The sequence below is a fragment of the Prionailurus viverrinus genome, unplaced genomic scaffold (assembly GCF_022837055.1).
Source record: "Prionailurus viverrinus isolate Anna unplaced genomic scaffold, UM_Priviv_1.0 scaffold_35, whole genome shotgun sequence".
Taxonomy (NCBI): domain Eukaryota; kingdom Metazoa; phylum Chordata; class Mammalia; order Carnivora; family Felidae; genus Prionailurus; species Prionailurus viverrinus.
The window spans coordinates 1,419,704-1,437,648 of NW_025927605.1; the positions used below are offsets into that span (position 1 = coordinate 1,419,704).

Genomic DNA, 17,945 nt, shown 5'->3' on the forward strand with positions numbered 1-17,945 from the left:
GGATCTGGCGGATTCGGGACCTGTGCCAGCCCTCCGCCTCCAGCCTATCCCCCTAGGTGGGGTCTCGGCGGCTCTCCCAGTTCCTAGGAACCCATCTCCAGTTGCCCTCCCCCACCGCGGGAGGACGGGTCAGGGAGAAGCTTAGGCAGGCAACGATTGCACCATCCACGGTTTGAAAAGGAAGTCGAGGGAGCGCAGGGAGGAAAGTCGAGCGTCCCAAAGGCCGGGGCCCAGGAGTCAGACCGGGTCCCCTGCAGCGCTCCTTCCACCCCTTCTCGCAGGGCTCGGATCCCTTGCCTTCCACCCCCTCCCTAGGCCAACCCTTTGCTGGGTGTCGGCCCTTTAAGAACCTATCCCGGTGGCGCTGCTGGCCCCGCCCGGCGGGGAGGGCCGAGAGGGAGGGGAGGAGTTGGTGGTGGCTGAAGCTAGGGTGTTGGGGGGGGGGGGGGGTCTGGGTCTATTTTTAGCTCTGGGTCGGGTCACGTGACAGGAGTGACGTCTCCGAATGTTGTTGTTGGTGGCGGCGGCGAGCGGAGCCGGAGGAGCCGCCGCAAAGATGGAGGAGCCGTCGAGGAGGCGCTGCCGCTGCTGCCGCCGCCGCTGCTGCCGCCGCCGCCCGCGAAGCCGGAGCTCGAGCCGCAGGGGGTGAGCCCGCCGAACCACCCCGGATCCCATCTCCCCCGGGTGCCCGCGACGCGAGGCGGCGCCCCCTCCTCCTGCCGTCGCTGCCCGCGGGCTCCCCGCGCGCGCGCCGAGCTCCGCGCCCCCCTTCCTTCCTCCCGGCTCCCGGTGCCCGGCGGCGCCCCCCGGGAGCATCGCCAGCCCGGGAGCCGGGCCTCGGGGTTATTGCACGCGCCCCTCCCCGCCACTCCCGTGCAGGGGCGCGTTCCCTGCAGGTGAGGGAGGGGCCCGCCTCCCCGCGACCCGCACCCCCTAATGGCCCGGAGACCAGCCGGGGCTTCCTGATTTGCCCCTTCCCAGGCGGCGCATGTTGCGTTGCAGAGCGATTTGAGCCCTGCACCCGGATTCTATGCAGACCCCTCTACGCTGGACACTCCTTTCTTGGTACTCTGAGGTGAGGGGCGCTGCCCACCCCGCAGCGCTTCCACCCAGACCTAAGAACGCATCCTTGATTTTGTGTCCTTGACTTCCGTGCGTGAGGAGGGGGCCTGTGGGCCCACCTTACTTCTCTCTCCCATTATTCTCACCCCCTCCCCCGTGAGGCGTTATTGCGTTTGTTCCCACCCTCTCCACCGTCTGACACCCTGGGGCCAGAGAGAGATGAAAGCTACCCTCCTTCCTGTCTGGGGTGGATGCCCCCCGTTTTTAATCCTGGATCTGTATCTCATAGAGGCAGGGTCTGCTCTTGCCTTTTAACTTGAGGGAGGCTGCCTCCCTACCCCACCCTTCTCTGGGGCCCTGGGGAAGATGAGAACTGGCTGGGTGATAAGGAATTGATTTGGGAGTCTGGTTGTTGGGGGGAGAAGAGGGGAAGGTGGGGGTGCCTCATTTGGGGGAAGAGGTGACCATCTGATACCGCCACTGTTGGCCTTCTGAGATGAGGTGTGTCCCCAAAGAGGAAGGGGTAGTAGTGGCTGCAGTTACTTTTGGGGGGGGGGTGCTCAAGAGACCCACCACCCTGACAGCGATCACTGTGCTTGTGGGGCCTGGAATTAGTTTTGGCAATTTGGGGTGATGATGGTGATGGTTGGGTTCACCTGAGAAGGGAGGATGATGCCAGATCTGAGGAACAAAAGGAGGCAGGGGATGGGGGATCCAGGAGGCTTGGCCAGAGGGACTCCTGGCCAGACTGCCCTGCAGGACTGGAGCTGGAGACTGGGTCTTGCCCCGGGCCTCTTCAGGTTCCGAGGACTTAGACAGAAAGGATCCTCAGTCCGAGTTCAGGTGCGAGGGCCCCGGAGTCTGTGCTGGCTGTTGAGATGCTGGGCTGGGCTGGGCTGGGCTGGGCTGGGCTGGGCTGGGGCTGGTGGGTGAGCCATGTTGGGGGCTGCCTGCTTCTTCCTTCCAGTCTTCTCTCCTTCCTAAAACACAAAGCTTGGGACATCTTGGTTTGCCCCCTGCCCCTTTTGAATCCTCTCTTTGCTCTGTCTCCCCTTGGACTTAAATGTGGACTCTGTCTTGATAAGGCAGGCGGAGGTCTTTCTGAGTTAGAGGGGTGGGCCCCCAGTATCCCCACTCTGTCCTGTATATGCATGTCAGGGGCCAGAGAGACAGAGACCAGGTGTAAGTTACTTGGGGGGCAAGGCTGGAGGACATGTTAACTCTGTGCCAGCCTTCCCTTCCTCCCCAGTATATCCTCCCCAGTAGCTGGACCTAGTAATGGAGGTGGGGGGCAGCGGTATCACATGCCCCACCCACTCCAAGTAGCAGCAGAGACAAAGGTTTGCTTTCCTTTCCCTAGGGGTGGCATCTTAGCTATGTGTTTAGAAATGGGGCCTGGGGATGGGGGGTGGTGTGGTTTGTGTTTCTGCCTAAGGGGGAGGGGGATCAGCTATAGGAGCTGGGGGGAGTGCAGTCGGTGCCGAAATACCAGCTGCTCTTTAATAATTAATTCTTCCTACTCACATCCCTTTGAGGAGGGATGTCTGGAACACGGCATCAGGCTCAGCCAGCCTGCTAGAGGACGCACTCCTGTTGGGGGGGGGTGGGGGAGAGACTGCGAGGGGGGGCGGTTCTTGGCATTTTTGGAGCACTGTCGCTTGCTCATGAATGAAAACCTGATGCAGCCCATGAGGGGGCCTATTGTAGTCGACTTTGGCTAATTAAACTTTCTCTGCCTTTCTTCTCCCCTACCCCACCTCACCCCAGCCCCCGCCTCAGCCCTTTCTTGAATGAGGACCCTGTCTGGTAGTGCTGGGGAGGGGGGTATCGGTCTGCCTGAGGTTTTAGGGCAAACAGACCCGGTCTTCTGCCCTCTGCCTCCACCTCCTCCCTCCCTCCCCTCTCATTCCCCCCCCCCCCTTTTTTTTTCTAGAAATAGCAGCCTCCTCCATCTGGCTTGTGCAGATGCCTGGAGCTGCGTCTGAGCAGACAAACAGAAATGGGCCGATTGCAAAAATGAATTTGTCAGCCTGGTGCCTTTTTTCCTTTCCTGTTCTCTCCCCCTTCCTTTAGTTTGGGGCCTAGAGATCCAAGTCAGCCACCCCTCCTGGCTCTGATAATCCTGGGTTTCTGGTGGCCCAGCTTGGGGGAGGCACAAGGTGGAGGGAGCTCTTGGAGGCTGGGGAAAGTGATCTGCCAGGGCCACAGTCAGCAGGGGTCAAGATCATAGGTCTTTTGTGCCCGTGGGATGGGATGTCTGGGCTTGCAGCTTTCTGATGAGGTCTTTGCAACTGATCTCAGATTCTGGGTAATCTCAGGTTCACAGGGTTTGGTTCAGACAGCTCCACCCAACTGTCTGTGACCTGGGGAGGGGACCCCAGGCTGCAGTGCTCAGGACCTGGGAGAAGGCTGCCTGTTGGTGCTGGAGTCCAGGTTCCAGAGAGGCTGTTGAAGGGACACCTGACTCCCCAGGAATTCTGAGGGAGTTGTTTGAGGGACAGATCCCTGCAGGGCAGCCCTGTGAACTTGTGGCCTTGGGGTCATTACATTGTTCCATGCCTCCCTTATTTGTCTGCCCTTCTCCTCCCACCCTCTGCCAGAGTTTTCATTACTCATGAATGGGGTGGGGGAGTCTTTGCCCTACCTCCCCTGGTTTAGCCATGAGCTTGTGGGGTGAGGCGGGGCCGGTTTCCCTCATTCCACGCCCTGCCATCCTGGCTGGAGGTGGGAGGTGGGTTTGGATCCTGGAGTGGGACAGAGGTCTCACTACAAGAGAGAGTTGATGGGTTGGAGACTGGGCTCTGGGGGTCTGCCTGCTGATGATGTCACGGAAGCCAGGCTGCTCACTGGTCAGGCATCAAAGTGTTCTGTTACCCAGAAGTGACACCTCTCTCGGTCCCTCACTGCCCACCGAGACCCTCGTATGACTGTAGCCAGCAGTGGAGTTTTTGCAGCAGAGGAAGGACCAAAGAGCCAGGTTTTAACCATTCCCCTGTCCTTTTTCCCTTTCATGCCCCACCCCAGACAAGAATCTTTGCCTGTCCGGATCAGGCAGTGAACTCTGCTTTGTTTCCCAGGGAGGCCCCTGTTCACTCAGGAGGAGGCTTGACAGAGGGATGGGGGCGGGGACGGGGGGGGGGGGGGGGGACTCAAAGTTGATCTTAACTTAGGTTTTGTACCGTTGAGGTCCTGCCCCTTCTGAGTGTGCCCTGCTATGGAGGTGCCGAGATGGGCTGGGCCACTCGGGCTGCTGGGAATCGTGGGAATTTCTGAACGTGTGTTCCCCAGCCCACGGGAAAGGGTGTGAACAGGACTGGGCGCCAGCCCTGGGGTGGGCACGGGCTGAGCTGCCTGCCCACGCGGGCCCGGCCAGGGCACCAACAGCCCCACCTGCTACATTCCTGAGCTTGGCCTGAGCCCTGTGCAGCCTCTTTTGTCCTTGCCCCACATCTGTGCCTGCTGGGAACAATTCAACCCCTTTACTCTGCCTCATCCTAACTCCCCATCTGAGTGCACCTTTCTCCAGCTATAGAGTGCAAACCTTGTGGATGAAAGCAGGGGACAGCAGGCTTAGGAAGACTTGAGGTCTTCTGTGTGTGTGTGTGTGTGTGTGTGTGTGTGTGTGTGTGTGTGTGTGTTTCCTGTGTCCGGGCCATGCCTGACTCCCTGGCTACTGGCTCCAAATGGACCCCTCTCCTGGAATCCTTGATGACAGTGCAGGGCTTACTGAGAATTAATCCTGCCAGGAGGTGGGGCTGTCCAGGGGGGAGAGCTGGTTGCCTGTCCCTGGCTGGGGGAACCAGGTGAGGGCTTAAACATATACCTCCTTTCAGCCTCACTGGATCACTCAGCTACCTAGTTTTCACTGGGTATTGGAAGACCTGCCTTCATTTGGATCAGATGAATGAGATCATGTCTGGGGTGGATCATGGGCTGTTTAGGGATGGGCCCAGGTGGGTGCCTGTGTAGCGTCTGAGGCTTGAAGAGTACCTGTGGGGCTGGAAGGGGGGTGGCGAGTTGCTGAAGGAGTGAGGCCAGGTTGGAAAACTCACGGTCCTGTAATACTGGGCTATCCTCCATTATTGTGTTGGTCTGGGCATACCTGTTATTGGGGTCTTTGGTGCCTTGGCACAAACTGGAAAGAAGGTGTCCCTTATTCTGGGTGGTCTCAGCCTGGCTGACTCATTGCTTGGCAGGCAGAGAACAGGTTGGTCTTCAGACCTCCTTGCACAGGGCACAACCTGTACAACACACGCAAAGCCCTGGGTTTGGGCCCTGGACCCTAGTCCGGGGAGTGCTAGATGTGGGGTGCGTGTGTCTGCTTTTCCAAATCCCTGGAAACAGCACGGGTTATGGGTAGAAGAGGCGGCTACCCTCTTTCCTGGACCTGTTGTTGAATGGGGGAGACCAAGACAGAAACCCTTCACGATTCCAGAGTCGGGTGACACGAGGATCAGAGAGGAGGGAGAAAGTGACTGCGTTCCGATCCCAGCTCCGGCTTCTGGGGCTGGGGTACCAGTTTCTCCCATAACTTTTGCCAGAGACTCCAGATCAGCCTGCCTCGCCCCACCGCCGTAGACGGTTCAAAGCCTCCCCGCACTTTTTTCCTTTCGTGTACACCCAGTCCCACATCAGGCCCCCCGAGCGAACGAGTCTGTAAGGTCTCCCCACCTGGTAGTGGGCACTGTCACCTGAAAAGGAGTTTGGGTGTGGCTTCTGTAGCCATTTCCCTTTCCTCGAGTGCTGGCAGCCTCACCAGTTAGAGAAGAAGCGAGGGTCTGGCTGTTTTTGCTGATTTCCTCTGGGCCCCTGGGGCAGATGTCCCTCCTTCTCTTCCCCAGGTGTAAACTCACAAGCCCTGAGGTCTCCTTCAACTCTCATTCCTGAGTTGGGGGCCTCTAACCCTGCTCCGTCTCTCCCTAGGGATGCCGTTCTGAGTGCCTGACTGCCTCGCCCCGAAGGATGGCCTCTGATGGGCATTAGAGGCACAGCGGCCCCGGGCTCCTGTCCCGTCCGTCTGTCTGTTTTCGTCTGTCTCTCTTGACATCACCGCAGCTCCACCCCCTCCCGTCCCAGCCCCCAACGCCAGCTTCCTGTGGGCCCAGAGCCGGCATGAACTCTCCCACCGAGTCGGGTAAGAGCTGGGAGGCCAGAGAAGGGCACCCTGGGGTGGTTTTGGCTAAATGAGCTTGTGTGAGTTTCCAGCCAAGGCCAGCTGACCTTTGGGGTCTGAGCTGTAAAGGAACAAGGGGGGTCAGGAATGGAGAAGCCTTTGGAGAAAAAGACCGAGGCAAACCTGAAGTTATTGAGCATGGGGTAGAGCTGGAAATTGATGAGCTGACAGTACAGCCTGGCCCTGGGAGGACATGGGTCCAACTCTGTCCCCGTGCTTACCTTCTCAACTAGGGAGCCTCCAGTCCCCCTTCTGCCCTGCCCTGTTTGCCAAGACAGGCAGGCCTGAGAAGGGGACATGTATCCCTGAATGTCTCTGGGCCATCTGAGGATGATACTAGAAGATTTCCTACAGCAGCCGAATGCAGCTTCCTTTTTTGTGGTGGTGTTTCTCCTCCTGGTGGAGAGTTTCTCTGTGTTCCATGTTTTTTTCTTAGTGGAGGTTCGCAGGGCCTTTGGCCTTAGCCTTTGTTGGGATGTGTGGTACCGGGATGGAGGGGCGTAGTGATGCGTTGGTAGAGGAGTCTTGGCTTTCTCCTTTGAGTCTGGGTACCCCCTCTCTTCTTGGGCCCTGGACATGGTGGGTTCCTAATTTGGGGTCTTTGGCCCTGCAATTTCCTAGTCCCCTTTGCTCCTAGGAGGCTGCCTAGTACTGCCAGAAATAGTCTATGGGTGAGTCTCCAGGCAGATTTATGGATGGGTGGGTCTGGGTGTATGCCCATGAGGAAGTGTCCAAGTGGCCCGAGCTGGACCCTCAGGAGTTTCACAGGAGGGTCATGGGTCAGTGTGGTCAGAGTAATAACTACCTTCTTTCCCTGGCTGTCTCCTTCGGCACAGTCTTAGAGGGTCAGAGTCCATCATGTTCCATTTTGCCGCCCCCCACCCCCACCCCAGCCCAGCCTGTCCCCCACATCTTTTTCCGTAGGGGTAGAGGGATATTTCCCCATCTTGTAGAGGCAAGAGAACTAAGGCCTAGAGATGAAAACCCATTTGCAGGATGGAAGCAGCATCAGGATCCAAGGCTTCTCCCATCTCATTGCTGATCATTGATTTGCTGGACCTGATGCTTTCTTAAAAAATTTTTTTTTTATTATGTTTATTTTGTTTATTTGTTTCTGAGAGAGAGAGAGAGAGAGAGTGAGCGCACACAAGCGGGGAAGAGGCAGAGAGAGAGAGGGAGACACAGAGTCCAAAGGAGGCTCTAGGCTCTGAGCTGTCAGCACAGAGCCCGATGAGGGGCTTGAACCCATGAATCGTGAGATCATGACCTGAGCCAAGGTTGGGTGCTCAACCTACTGAGCCGCCCAGGCACCCCTAAAAAGATGGTTTTTTTAATGTTTATTTTTGAGAGAGAGAGACATAGTACAAGTGGGGGAGGGGCAGAGAGAGAGGGAGACAGAATCAGAAGCAGGCTCCAGGCTCTGAGCTGTCTGCACAGACCCTGATGCGGGACTCGAACTCACAAACTGTGAGATCATGACCTGAGCCGAAGTCGGATGCTTAACCAGCTGAGCCACCCAGGCGCCCTGGACCTTGGCTTTCTGTTGTGGGGACCCAGTGCTGGCGCTCTGTGGCAGAGGTCCTGACCAGGGTCCTGGGGGTTCTGTAGACTCAGGGAAGCTGGCAGCTGGGGGGATTGTTTGGCTTTGCGCCGTTTGTTTTGGTCAAGGTTGTGCCCCTTCCCCTTTCCAGCATGACATACTCAGGGCATGGGCCGCTGGCAGAGTAGGGCCCCGGCTGGTGAGGGCTGTACTCCTAAGACTCCCCACATCAGCTTTGCCTGCTGACCCCCCTCCTGCGGGGTCTTTGTTTCCCTTTTGGAGCCTCTAGTCTCTGTCTTTGCCTTCATTGAACCTGTGGGGGCTGTGGCGGGAGTTAGACGTGGAGAGGTCTGGGTGACTCCCGTGCTGGGGGAGGCTCTGACTTCCTGCTTCCTCCTCTGAGGCGGGGCTGGCCAAGGGAAGGGAGAGGCCTGGTGGGTTCTCCGCAGTCCCGGGCCCACCTCAGCTGGGCCCTGCTGCGGCATGGTCGCTTGTGCCCTGGTCGCTTGTGCCCAGCAGCAGGGCCCAGCTGCTCCTTTCCTCTGAGCTACTGTGCTGACCTATCTAGGCGCCACCTGCAGTCACACCGAGCCTGGGTCAAACCCTTGGTCAAGGGAACAGAAACTGCCCGGAGGCATCTGGCTGTGGCTTGGGAAGGACATTTCCCGGCTTTGGGATTTTATTCCCTTACGGCGAAAGGCTAAGAAACATCACCCTTGGCTAGATGCGGTCACTATGTTGCCTTGCCAGATGCTGGTGGCCCAGGTTCCCCTGGCAGCTGGTTCTGCCAGGGCTGGTAGGAGTGTGGTGGTCGATGGAGGTGTCCACCAGCGCAGGAGGCAGGCAGCCTGGGAGTGGCTGCTGAGCCTGGCCAGGAGGGGCCTCTGGGGCCTGGAGAGCTGGCCTCACCTCCTGGCTGGTTTTCCAGATCCCCCCAGCAGGGGGAGATGCTGTCTTCTCATGTTTGGGAAGGAGTTAGAGGAGGAGGGGGCCAAGAGACTGGGAACCACATTTCAGGACTGTGGAGAGGCCTCAGAGCTGGGGATCGTCGCCCGGAGGCTCTCCCCGTCCAGTTTTCCTGGGGCTCCGGGGCTGCCTCTCCTTGCGGAGGAAGAGCTGCTCTGGGCCGGGGGCGGGGGGTGGGGGGATGGCTCGCCTCCACACAGCTCTTCTTTTTGAGGGGCCCCCGCGTCTCCTGTTCCCAGGGCTCAGAGTGGTATCTGGGCTGGGGCTCCTGGTGCCTGTGCCTGGCACGGGCCTGGAAAGCACGTGCCTTTGGCTCCGCAGAAGTAAAATGAAACTGTAGCTGGGCGGGTGGGTGTCCACTTGGCCCGTGGACACTCTGAAGGGAGCCCCAGAAAGAGCGTGGGGCCCTGGGGCTGGGGACAGAGGTAGGAATGATGAGAACGGGTAGTGCCCGGGACCTGGGTGCCCTGGCCCCTGAGCACCCCTCCCCCCTCTCCTGAATCCCCGAAGACTCCCTCCTCTCTCCTTAGGGCACAGAACAGCACTGTTCCTTGGTTCCCTCCACTCTCTCAGGGTGGGAGCTTTCCTATTTGGCCAGTGCTTGCTGAGTATCCCCAGCGTGCCCAACCCTGAGCTCAGCCTGCGGAGGGGACACAGAAGGAAAATAGAAGATGGTTCATCCCTGCCCTCCTAACAAACGAGTTAGTGGGAGAGAGTCTCCTGGGTGAGGGGCGGCAGGCAGAGGGAGCAGTTTGCTTTTGGGGCTCACCCCTCCTCCCCCGGGGGTAGGAGCTGATTGACTTACCTCTGGGCTGGGCTGAACGCCAGCATTTGACCTGATTTGCCTCTTTTGCCGTCTTGGGAGTACAGGCAGAGGCCATTGATGGGGCCGCCTGCTTCCCTGAGGAGGCCACTCCCTGGTGTCTGGCTTCTCTTCGGGCCAAAGGGGGCTCAAGGAGCGAGGCTTTCTTTATTTTTCTGGAACTGGTCGTTTCTGCTCCCCTCAGTGGGGTTGAAGGACTGACAGAACCTGCCGCCTGTCTGGGCTCAGACAGGTCAGGTTGGAGGAGATGCCCTGGCACCTGGGACCTGGGACCGAGGCCTGCTCTGGTCCCTGCCCCGTCCTCTGTGCTGTTGCCCAGAAGGGAGGGCAAGAGTGAGGCCCGCCGTGGGAGCCAGTCTGGATGGCGGCAGGGCCCCAGGAGGAGGCGGCCAGGTTCCTTATCCCCAGCGTGGGAGGGGAGACAAGCTTCATGACAACACCTGCCTGGCCAGCACCTCCCAACACACTCCACACTTTCTCTCCTTCCCTTTCCCAGGAAGGAGGGAGGGAAGGCAGCTGCCCCCTCCGGGTGACCAGAGAAACTGGGGCATGGGTGTGGGGTGGAGCCAGGAACCTCGGCGTCCTGCCTCCCAGCCTCGGGCTCAGGCTCTGCCTCTGACGCCCCCCTCCCCCACCAGGGAAGGCAGGCACCCAGCCCCGAGAAGGAGAAAGTGGGTCAGTACGGGCGTGGGCCTGGGGTCTGGGAAGTGGACTCTCTACTTAGATGCCCCCTGGCACACCTGTGCTTACTGTAGATTGGGATCTGCTCCGCCCTCCTCTTCCCTGCTTCATCAGTCGAAAGGGATTGAAGGCTCAGATGGGACGGCAGGGTCAACCCTGAGGGGATGTGAAAGCTGCCAAAGTAGGTGTTCACGTTTTTCCGGGACTTGGTTTCAAATGGGAGGCTTCAGCCAGCACCTAGCGTGGAACCTGGCACACGCAGCTCTGTCTGATGCCATGGGCTGACGGGCTCCAGCATGATAGGGGCTCAAAGGGCAGGAGAAAGCTGGAGGGCAGGCCGGCCTGATGTCCCCAGGGCCGCAGGGCACCTAGTACCCTCCCTCGATCCAGGGTGCTCCTGAGCCAGCCCTCGGGTTTTCACTACCCCAACCTTTTGTGCCCAGGAAATGGGAGCCTGGAGGAACTCAAGGAGCCAGCAATGGCCTCTTCCCCTCCTCTAGATTTGGAAGATTAGGAGGCCTGAGGCCGGCTTCTGAGGGAGAGAATGAGATTGTTGTGGTCTGGAGGGGATGGTGCCAGCCGCCAATGGCGTTCACGCACCCTAGGCTTGGTGGGTGCTCTGTGAGGTTTGTGGGATGACACATGGGGGGGCTGGATGCCTGGAGACAGAGAAATGAACCACGAGGAGAGGGGCTGTAGAGTGGGAAACGTTGAGGGTTGGACATGAGGAAGACCTTATTGCATCACCTGAATCTCAGAAGGAGAAAAGACAGACACTTGTTCTCACCCCAGGCCTCGTCTCCAGCTCCCCTGGAGGATTCTGGGAAGTGCGTTGAGGATTGTCTGGTTGTCTGACGCTTTCCTTCCCACTTCGTGCTGTTACAGGAAGTCCTAACAGTGCTGGGAACTGCCCCGAGCCCCAGGCTGTGGCCACCTCTGGTTGCCCAGTCTCCTGGGTGCTTGTATCTTTCCTATGCAAGGAGTTCTCTTTCCTTAGGTTTCTGGCTGCTCCAGGTTCTGGGGGCTCTGCTTTTGAGGACCTCCTCTCCTTCAGAACAGGGCTCCCCGACCACATTCTCCTGTGCCTGGGGCAGGCAGAGAGAGCCAGGACAGGGCTAGCCAGCCCTTCTGGTTGCTCCCAGCGTGGGTGGGTGGAGTCCTGAGCTGGGAGGGGCTCCTGCCCCTGGCTCTCTGGGCTGCCTTGAGTCTGCTGCCCATCCCCTCACTGAGGGGACTTTGGGTCTTTGCTTCCCTTCCTCTTTAGAGAGTCTGGTTGGCCAGGATGAGGTTGGGGCAGGAGGTGGTGAATGAGGTCCCCAGACCCACCCTGAGATGTCTGCCAACGCCAAACCCCTGTGGGGAGCACTGCCGCATCACCATTTTTTTAGAGTCTGCCTTGGCAGAGAAGCTGAAGCTCCAGATCTTTGTTCGGGTCCCGTTTCCCGCCCTCCACCCCAGTGTCCGTCTTATTGTGTGAGATCAGCTCGTCTAGCGCCTGGGAAAGCCCATTTCTGCCACCTCCCCGTCTATATGGTCCCCCACCTGAGGGCAGGAGGCCCCTCTGCTGTCATCCCTGCTTGGCAGAAGCTGGCTAGAATACCGGGCTGCAAGGAGCCACGGCTACCATGTCCTTGGTTGGCCAGCTCCTTCAGGGCTCCTGACAGGAGGGTGAGGTCATCCAGTCCAGGGAGAGGACAGGTGTCCCTGGCTCTGTGCCTGGAGTTGGGGGCAAGGAGGGGCCAGGAGGGGGCTCCAAAATAGCAACCGTGACATCAGGAAGGGGGAGGGGGACCGAGACCCAGGAATAACCAGGCTATTAAAAGGCTCCAGTGAGGTCAGGGGGCCAAGTGGGATCTCTGTACCAGTGGGAGGTATAACCCGAGGAGAAGGGACGAGCCAGCAGTGAGCAGGGTAGGCGGGTGTCACAGGTCCTCGTGTGCACTAGCCCTAGGTCCCAGTAAGGCCCCAGGAGCATGGGCTGCCGTGCCAGGCCTGGAGCCGGTCAGGAAGGGCTGGGTCCTGGCAGCCTCTGGAGTCTTCTTAGAGGGGCTCTGTCCTCACGTGTCTTCCTCCCTGGGTACTGGGGGTCATCGTACCTGTGAATGGAAACCCTGGGGCAGCTTCATGTGTTCCTTTGTGTAGGAGGCAGTGGGCTGTGGTGGTTAGCACTCAGACTGGAGCCTCAGACATCCCGGCCTTACCATTTAAGCAGCTGTATGACCTAGAGTGAGTGACTTCATCTCTGCCTCAGTTTCCCCATCTGCACCTATCTCCTGAGGTCATCGTGCAGAGTAAACGAGGTGATGTATGTGCTGCCGTTAGCATCGCACCTGGTACATAGCCAGGGAGGAGCTCCGTGTGCCCAGAGTGGGCAGGTGCCCCCGCCCCCCGCCCCGCCCCCCCCCCCCCACCCGCTCCCTTCCATGGATGCGGCAAGGCCTATCGAGGAACTCTCCCTGCCCCCTGGAAGGAAGTGGAGCAGCCCATGGAGGCGACACCCCTAGTGGGTAGGAGGGAGCTGCCATTTAGCTGCTGCTCAGGGGTCTCCCTGCTGGTTGAGGGGGTGGGGAGGCACCTTCCAGCTCCGAGGGAGGGCGGAAGTTAAATCAACTCCCATCTGGCTGTTAGAAGGACTCCAGGGAAGATGTGAGGTTAGGCCAGGTGGCCCTGTCTGCCACCCTCTCCCAGACCCTTCTGGTTTCTTTACCTGCTCTGATGGCGAGAGGGAACATAGAGATGGAATCTGGCTTTTCGGTCTCCAGCCCCTCGCCTGCCAAGAATAGTGCCAGAGCGGCTCCTGAACACATGGGTCCTCTGGCCTGTGCCCTTCTCCAGCTCAGCCTCTGGCCACCCGGTTCTGTGGCCTTGGCCCTGAGTGCAGGCCCTCCCCTGTTCCCATCCCCCTGCCTGGCGCTTCCTCCTGGGGTGGAACGCGCCTCCCCCCCCCCCCCCCCCCATGGGGCCTCCGCCAGGCCCGGGCTCCTGGCAGCCGGCCGGCGGCTCCCTGAGCATGCTCCACCTATTTATAGACAGGGCCCTCCCCCAACTGCTATTTCAGTCTCCTGCCAGCTGCCGGCGGCTCATTCGGGAAGGAGGAGCAGGGAGCCAGGCCCAGAGCTGTCACCCAGGGCTGGGAGGGAACACAGAGAGCCCGCCTGCCTGCTGAGCTCCCCTTCCTGTCCCCTGAGCGCCCAGCCATACCCCGGCTCCTGGGAGCTGGGGAAAGGCCAGTGGTCCCATGCCCCTCTAGAGGAGAACCGGGCCTGTAGCTCCAGAGCCTCCTGGCTCCTCCTGCCGCCAGGAGTGCCCGGGCCGGATGAGGCACCTCCCCACAGCACGGGTCCCAGCAGCAGTGGCCTAGGGGAGCCCCTGAGCAGTGAGGGCCCCGCCCGACCACCTTCCCTCTGGCCGCCTCCCGCCTCTGGCGGCCCCCTCCCTGGCATGCTGCTGGTGCCCAAGGCTCAGGGGCTCGTGGAGATGCTGCAGACCATCTATGAGACGGAATCCTGTTTCTCAGCAGATGGGATGTCAGGCCGGGAACCATCCTTGGAAATCCTGCCTCGGACCCCTCTACACGGCATCCCTGTGGCAGGTAAGTGCTTTGCTGTCCCCGCCTGCCCTCTGCCATTGGGCATCCTTGTCCCTGGGGCTGAGCACCTGGCTCCAAGCATCGCCCAGATGGGGTCCTGCTTAGATGTTTTTGGAGGGCTTTGTTGAGAACGTGTGGTCAGGGGAGCCGTGCTCACTGAAGTCGGCTCCCCTGCCCTCCCTGGCCCAAACCTGCCTTCCCGCCGTGCCCTCCAGCTGCACTCTGCTGCATTCTGGAGTCTCTTTGGCCTCCGGCAGGGTGGCAGGGTCGGCGTAAGCTGCTGGGGGCTGTGGAGTACTGGAGGATCCTGGCCTAGTTGGCACTGTGGTCAGAGGGGAGGAAGTGGGTCAGTGACCTGCCTCCCAGCGGCCTGCTCCCCAGGTCTGGACAGGGGCATGAGCCATAGCTGAGTGTTCACGAGAGTAAAGGCCACCCCAGCTCCTGTGACTGAGTTCTTGGGGGCAGTGACTTCTGCAAGTCCCCAGTCAGGAGTTCCCCAGATGCGAGGCAGTTGTGGTAGGGTTGGGTAGAGGCTGGCAGCTTTGGGGTGTCGGGGGTCTTGACTTCCTTAGCTCCCCATCTCTCCTTCCGTCTGGCCTTGATTTCATCCCATCTCATGACGGCGAAGGCGTGTCACTCTGATTCTTGTGGGCTTGAGGACCCCCTAGGACTGCCACTTTATCAGCAGGGACATTTTTGGCTCTTGCCGGGGGGTGGGGTCCCCCAGAGCTGGGCCACTCCCTCCCTCCCTCTCAGGAACCTGTTGGCAGCATGAGGCCTTTCTGGCACAGCCTTCCCACCAGGCCGGCACCACAAGATGCTTCTTCTAGGGAGGGGCCTGCTGGCCCCATGCCCGCTTGGCCCCTCCTGGCAGTGCCTTGGTGCTTGGGTGTGGGTGTCTGTGTGCATCTGTATCAGGAGTCTTTGCCTTTGGATAGGTGGGTGTGGGTCCCAGGCTTTGAATTGGAAGGTGGGAGCTGTGTGCCTCCGTGGGTACCTGTGATTTGGCTCTAAGCTGTCCAAGGATGAGGTTGCAGCTGAACTAGGATACGTGAGAGGATGAATGTTTTGGGAAGTTTTGGAAGATCTTTGGGATAAGGCCCGCCATCTGCCTGGGCAGTGATGCCCGCAGTGTTTCCTAGGGAAGGGGCATGACCCTGGGAACCAGCCCTGCAGGGTGCCCACGAAGGCCCCTGGGTTGGGGGCATGACCCTGGGGGCTGGCCGTGAAGAGGACCTACACTGGGAGGGAGTATGAACACAGGAGCGCTCTAACCCTGGTCTGGTTGAGCCGGCGGCTCTAACTGAAGACCCGGCCTGAAGCCCCTGGGAGTCGAGCTGGTCTCTTGGAGAGCAGAGGACTGACTGTGTAGAGCATTGCTTGCAGGCAGATGCCATATCGGTCCACCCATCCTGCCCTTCTCCCGCTGTCCCTTGCTTCCCGGCAGCAGCTGGCGGTTGGCCTGAAGTTTCCTCCTCAGCATGTTCTCTTACCTTCTTTCAAGTTAGACCTCAGAATCCTTGCGGGCTGGAACCCTGCTACTCTTTTCCCTTCCCTGAGCCTCCTGTCCTTGCATAGACCCCCCCCCCCACCCCCTGCCAGCATCTCTCTCTAGATCCCTGTGCCCCCGCCACACGCGCACTGCCTAGCCTTCTGATCGGTGGTGTGGTCCATGCTGGCAGGAGGGAGGTGTGAGTCACCTCAGCGGCTCGGGGAGAGGGCTAAGAATGTTCCCCCTGCGCAGCTCTGATGCTGTGTCTGTGACGCGGCTGGGGACAGATATAGGCCTGGAGCTCGGCTGCCTTGTTTTTTTTTTTTTGGACTCTGGAATGTAAATAGATGTTTCAAATAGAAACGCTTTAACCTTTGGGTTAAAAAAAATCCACCCCGGATAAACACGGCCATGAGGGCCCAGGCAGCCTGGTGTTCCCCCACCCCCACCCCCTCCCGCCTCCTCTCCCCATCTCTTGATCAGTCTCCAGACAGGATGCAAAAGCCTGTGGCTAAAAAAGCAGGTGTCCAGGGACGCTTCTTGGGCAGTGTGTGTCGCCAGGCCTCCCCAGCCCGACGGATTGGGGAAGAGGACTTTCCGGGGTGGCTGTCTACCCTGGACTCTGCCTACTCCAGTGGCAAATCTTGGGAACCCTATTTTAGGGCTATCCTTCGCTCCGTGGGCTGTCTTGTTCCCCGTCACTTAGCACAGTGCCTGGCACATGGGTGAATGAATGTTGCTTGAAGGGCTGGTGTCCCGAGCTGATGTCAGGATTCCTGGGTTCTATTCTGGGGCTTGGCCCTCTGGGTGAGTAGACAGATACGGTGAGTTGCCCCCATGGGACAGCCAGAGCCTTGGCAGGGGGTGCTCCCGGGGGATGCAGGGCACTCTTTGCTGTTGCTGCTTGATGAGGGGCACAGATTGCAGCTGCCAATGGTGCCATCAGAGGTCTTCCTTGATGGGCGCGGTCTCTGCCTGGCCCCTCTACAACAGCCCAGCCCACAGTGGGCACTCCCCTCACTCAGGCCTGGTTGCAGCTTGGGGAGCCTCGGAGCTTGCACCCCTGTGTGGGATTCCCAAAGATGCAGTTCTGGGGGATCCCCCGTCACCCTTCTGTGGGCTCTGGATTCCCCTGTGGCCTGGACTGGACAGAGCTGATGCTTGGGCATCGTGCCGGATTTTCTGAGCAGGCATGGAAGAGGAATCTCCTTTACCCAGTGAGGGAGGGTGTGAATCCTGCCTGTGCCAGGAAGGGATGCTCTGAATGCTGGGAAGTGCCATGGGGTTGGGGTTTGGTATTGGGGTTTCCCCTGGATATTCTTATTCACGTTCTTCAGGCCATTCCCAGCTTGGCTGGGTGTGTGGGTGTGTAGGTGTAGGGGTGCGGGGAAGGTAGGAAGGGCGAGGCTCAGGTGGGAAGGGAACTAATATTATAATGCACTAAGTGACAAGAGTATCAGGTGCTTTCCTTACCTCGTCTCTTTTAGGAAGATATTATTAGCCATGTTGTACGATTGAGAAAGATCAGAGAGGTTAAGGAACTCGCCCAAGGTCACAGAGTAAGTGACAGCTGGGATTCAGATTCAGGTCTCTGTGAAGGGCTGCGGCCAACCCACACAAGCGTTCCTTTGTGCACCTTTTTTAGAGGGGGCCCTTCTTCCAGGTGGATACATCTTCATGCCAGGGCACGTGGCTTAGCAATTGGAGCGTGGGCTAGATTTCAGCCCCAACTTGCCCCTTTAAGTTGGTTGCTCTTTGTATACACAGCGTGTATACACAACCTGCCTTTGTGCCTCTCCAGTTTGTGCTCCTGGAGAGTAGAGACCAGTCTGGCTTTGGGGGGACTTCTGAGGTTTCTGAGAGGAGACTTTGTTCCCTATGAGTAGTGGGGAGCCCCTTGGTCAGCTCTCCCCCTCCCTGCAGGGATTTCAGGAGAGAAGCGGGCTCAGGAACAAAGTTGAACACTCCATCGCATTCAGACAGCCTCCCCTCCCCCGCCCCTCCCCCCCAGCCCCTCCGACTTCATCACCTCTTCTTGTTTTTGAGACCCTCAGCTGTCCCTTCCCTGCTGCACAGCTGCCAGACAGGAAATCAGATTAACTGTGTCCACACACACAGCTGTAACAGCTGTCAGGTTCGCAGCAGAAATGAGTGTAGCCGGACCGGGGACACGGTGAGAAAAAGTAGTTCTCCAACTTTCAGTCGTATGCAAAATACCAAGGGAATATATTAAAATGCAGAGCTCCAAGGCTTCGCCCCTGCCCTCCGCCACTGAAGGGTTTGGATTCTGTGGGGCAACCCGGGAACCAGGATTTGGGACGCATGTCAAATGGTTCTGATGTGTGTAGACCCGGCCTACGCTTGGAATAAGGGCTGTGTGGACGGGAATCATGTGGACGGGGTCGTGGGGCCCAGCAGCCTGCCTGTGGATGTCACTAGCCTCCCCGGAAGGCCTCAGTGGGCTCTGGGACTCCTCGGAGAAGGGTTGACCGCACCGGGAGGAAGGCTGTGGCCCCGGTCAGAGTCAAACACAGCCCCCGGCTGCCTGGCGGTCTGCGGAGGGGGGTTGTCTTGAGATGCTGGGCAGCAGGTGTGTGAACCCCAGCTGGGGTGGAGGAT

At 59.3% G+C, this 17,945-nt stretch overlaps 1 protein-coding gene across 4 annotated transcripts in view; it reads left to right on the forward strand.

Annotated features, from left to right (window-relative positions):
• The first annotated feature begins 495 nt into the window (after window positions 1-495).
• The window catches only part of HDAC5 (histone deacetylase 5), a 36,782-nt gene continuing 19,332 nt past the window's right edge, over window positions 496-17,945 (forward strand). Inside the window, exons 1-4 of one of the 4 annotated variants that reach the window (XM_047845442.1) lie at window positions 496-645; window positions 5,986-6,196; window positions 12,388-12,545; window positions 13,766-13,837. In XM_047845442.1, coding sequence (XP_047701398.1) covers window positions 13,771-13,837 — 67 coding nt within the window. In that variant the 5' untranslated portion in view covers window positions 496-645; window positions 5,986-6,196; window positions 12,388-12,545; window positions 13,766-13,770. Of the gene's footprint in view, window positions 646-5,985; window positions 6,197-12,387; window positions 12,546-13,762; window positions 13,838-17,945 lie in introns of all 4 variants that reach the window. The other 3 variants (XM_047845440.1, XM_047845441.1, XM_047845443.1) reach the window with 3 other exon arrangements.